The 2,865-nt window shown below is 41.5% G+C and overlaps 1 protein-coding gene across 1 annotated transcript; it reads right to left on the reverse strand.

Moving 5' to 3' along the window:
• Window positions 1-394: 394 nt before the first annotated feature.
• On the reverse strand, window positions 395-2,384 carry LOC129602455 (uncharacterized). The gene is made up of 6 exons (XM_055501472.1): window positions 2,326-2,384; window positions 2,127-2,215; window positions 1,339-1,535; window positions 1,195-1,238; window positions 950-1,118; window positions 395-844 (listed from the first exon to the last, which is right to left on the reverse strand). Exons 2-5 carry the CDS (start codon window positions 2,185-2,187, stop codon window positions 980-982), a joined length of 441 nt encoding a protein of 146 aa, XP_055357447.1. The 5' UTR covers window positions 2,188-2,215; window positions 2,326-2,384; the 3' UTR covers window positions 395-844; window positions 950-979.
• Between the last annotated feature and the right edge of the window lie 481 nt (window positions 2,385-2,865).

A 2,865-nucleotide genomic window follows, 5' to 3' on the forward strand; every position in this document is an offset into this window, starting at 1 on the left:
GTTTTTCCACTATTTACGTTAGTACGTATTTACGTAGGTTAAGTAAAATATCAATCATTTAAAACCGATATGCATTGTTATTATTATTTGTAAGCATGCTAGTTTCTGCAAACAGTTTCATATTACTAGAACCAATCGTGAGGGCGAGTACGTAAATCAGAATGCTTTATTAATTTTATATTTTATGAAACGTTTAACGGAAGTACTTACAGTACAGTATGACTATGTTCCAGCCAAAGCAATTATTTGGTAGGCACAATTGCGATGACTTCGTAGCAGAAACACAAGGATTGTGCGATGACCTGTCTTTTTATTCGCTACCACACAACCTCCATATTTCCGGTATTTTCCAATATCTACAGACTGTATTCTCACTATTGTGTTTTGAATTCCCCTAATTAAAATTATTGAAATGTCAAGGGAAACACACTAAAGTCCCATTATACACCAATTATAAATTCGCAAATCCATAGAAAGTAAATCTGAAAAAATGACAGCGCAAATTAAAGAAATCCCATTAAAAAATATAAAATTACTGTAGTAAAATCAAATACAGATACAGTAACAATCAAAAACAGAAGCAAAGACGGAATGCCAACAGAAGAACACCGTGAATTGTGAAAACACCGAACTGAAAGCGGTAAACAAAGGTCTGGGATTAGAATCATGGCAATTCAAGGTGTAGCGGTTTCCGAGGAACACACAACACCACAGACAGCGCAGATATAGGGGCCCGCGGGGAGGAGGGCAGAGATGACGACGCTGGTGGTGGTGCCGACAGGATGCCGACATGGTGATTTGCGCACCAGCAACTCAGGCAGCAAGATACCCAACGGACGCTTACCTAACACAGAAAAATACACACTTCCATATTCCCGCGCTAACGCTCAAGCATCAGCAGTCCTCCAATGTCAGCACATACACAACTGTAAAGAAAATTATTTCGTACCGGTGACCAGTGCGGAGAGCGGCTTGACGGTCAGATCCTGGAGGTGCTGCATGGTGCCGACGTGGAAGAGGTGCAGAGTGATTTGTCCAGCCGCAGCGAGATCCCCACGTCACGCCCCACCACCACCATCTGCCGGATATGGCGCTGTCGAATGCGCTTCGAAGCTGCTCTGCAATACCCAAGATTGTATTATAATCAGAATAAAACCATCTGAAAAATCAGCTACCTGATGAACAATCAGCTACCTAATGTAACAGCAACAATCACAGTCGGTAACGACGGCGGCACCCTGAATAAAATTATGAATCATCAGGTCTACAATTACCCCAAATATTTAATTTCATAAGAACGAGATAGTTCCATTCTTCACGATAATTTTAGCACGGCACCTGCATACTGGGATTTTTCTCCACCAGCGGCCGGGAAAAGAGGGAATACAGGACGACGACGCTGCCCGGGACATTATCACTGCCAGATGCGGCGGCTACCGGCTCCATCCAAACACCAGCACACGCCCACTCGGTGTCTCCTATTCGACTGACCACATCGACACGGAGCCGCGAGATTGTCGGCCGCTGAATAATTACTAAGAATAATTGTTAAACAGTTATTAAGAGTATAATTATCATTAATGCTGAATAATTATTAAGAACATCGTATGCATATGTATTATACACATCGTATGTTTTCAACAAAAGTCTTGCGGAAACAGCTACAACGGTTTAAACAACCGCACGTCAGCAATTAACAGCAGAAATGTTTGACAACTGTTCAAAATTTTAATTATACAACTTTAATTACTTGGACTGTGTCAACTCATTTTAATTATTTTACATCTAAAAAGCAGAATTCTATCGCGTCCACATAGTGTCGCATACGACGGTATTTGTACAATTTTTTCATTGTTCAGTGGTGCGGCGAGTACACCACGCAATGATAAAATAAAAATCTATCGAAGTTTCCAAATTGACAACAAAATATTGCTTAATTTTATAAAGCATATGACCATGTCTGGGTCGTTATCCCTGAAGCTACGGAGCCATTACACTACGACAGTGCACTAACCAGCGACAACACTTAGTGTGTTTTGGAGAGTCAACTCCTGTGCCATTACACCGATTGCCAATCCGTATTATCATTTCCGTTTAACGGTTTTTTACTACGCTGTCGCTCTCACTTTGAAGAAGCCGGACCGGAAGCGGCGCTGCTGCATGAGGACGCGCTGGGCGGCGACGCATCTCTTCCTGGATGCCCCATCAGCTGCTTCTGATAACGAAAAATGGCACAGTCAGACCTACCGAATAAAAAAAGTTAAAAATTGAACAGAAATTCGAAACATTTAAGACCAACCATCTAATGATTCATATAACAGTTACCAGTAGCACATTCACAAACGCTATCATGCCTGGTGTGTAAATTTTCGGTCAGATTCAGCCCGTCTGCTGCACAAGGAAAACTGACAATAAATGTACGGAATAAAACAGTGTAAAATTGGTACTAACGGCAATTTTTGTACTTATATTTTAACCGGGAAAAAACATGTACTATATTCTGGCAAAACTGAAGCTATAATTCCACACATAAATCATTTCGTCAACTGTCTTAACATTCATTTTGCTGTAAGTTTTAATTTTCACACTACCGTTGATCTACTTTTTCAACATAAAATCCAAATAATTTTTAGGTAACCTCTTGTATGTATAACCTTTCATCCTATTATTTTCTTTTGGTAAATTTCCCATTTACAAAGCAGTTTTTGTTTTTCACGATAATTGTAGTGCGCACCTTCAGATCGGGGTCTTTCTCGGACTGCGGCCGGAAGTAGCTAGGCCGAAGCACACCGCCCAGGACATCGCCAGCTCCGCCTGCCGCGGCCATCGGCATACTCCGTGACTCCGCAAACGCCACCTACACGT

The sequence above is a fragment of the Paramacrobiotus metropolitanus genome, unplaced genomic scaffold (assembly GCF_019649055.1).
Source record: "Paramacrobiotus metropolitanus isolate TYO unplaced genomic scaffold, Prichtersi_v1.0 Parri_scaffold0000476, whole genome shotgun sequence".
Lineage (NCBI taxonomy): Eukaryota > Metazoa > Tardigrada > Eutardigrada > Parachela > Macrobiotidae > Paramacrobiotus > Paramacrobiotus metropolitanus.

Excerpts from the sequence above, each read along its gene's own strand:
- LOC129602455 (XM_055501472.1), bottom strand. The coding sequence starts at position 2,187 with ATGCGTCGCCGCCCAGCGCGTCCTCATGCAGCAGCGCCGCTTCCGGTC. Across the intron at positions 1,239-1,338 it reads AGAAAAATCCCAGTATGCAG|GGTGCCGCCGTCGTTACCGA; the intron begins GTGCCGTGCTAA and ends AATTTTATTCAG. Across the intron at positions 1,119-1,194 it reads GATTGTTGCTGTTACATTAG|AGCAGCTTCGAAGCGCATTC; the intron begins GTAGCTGATTGT and ends TGGGTATTGCAG.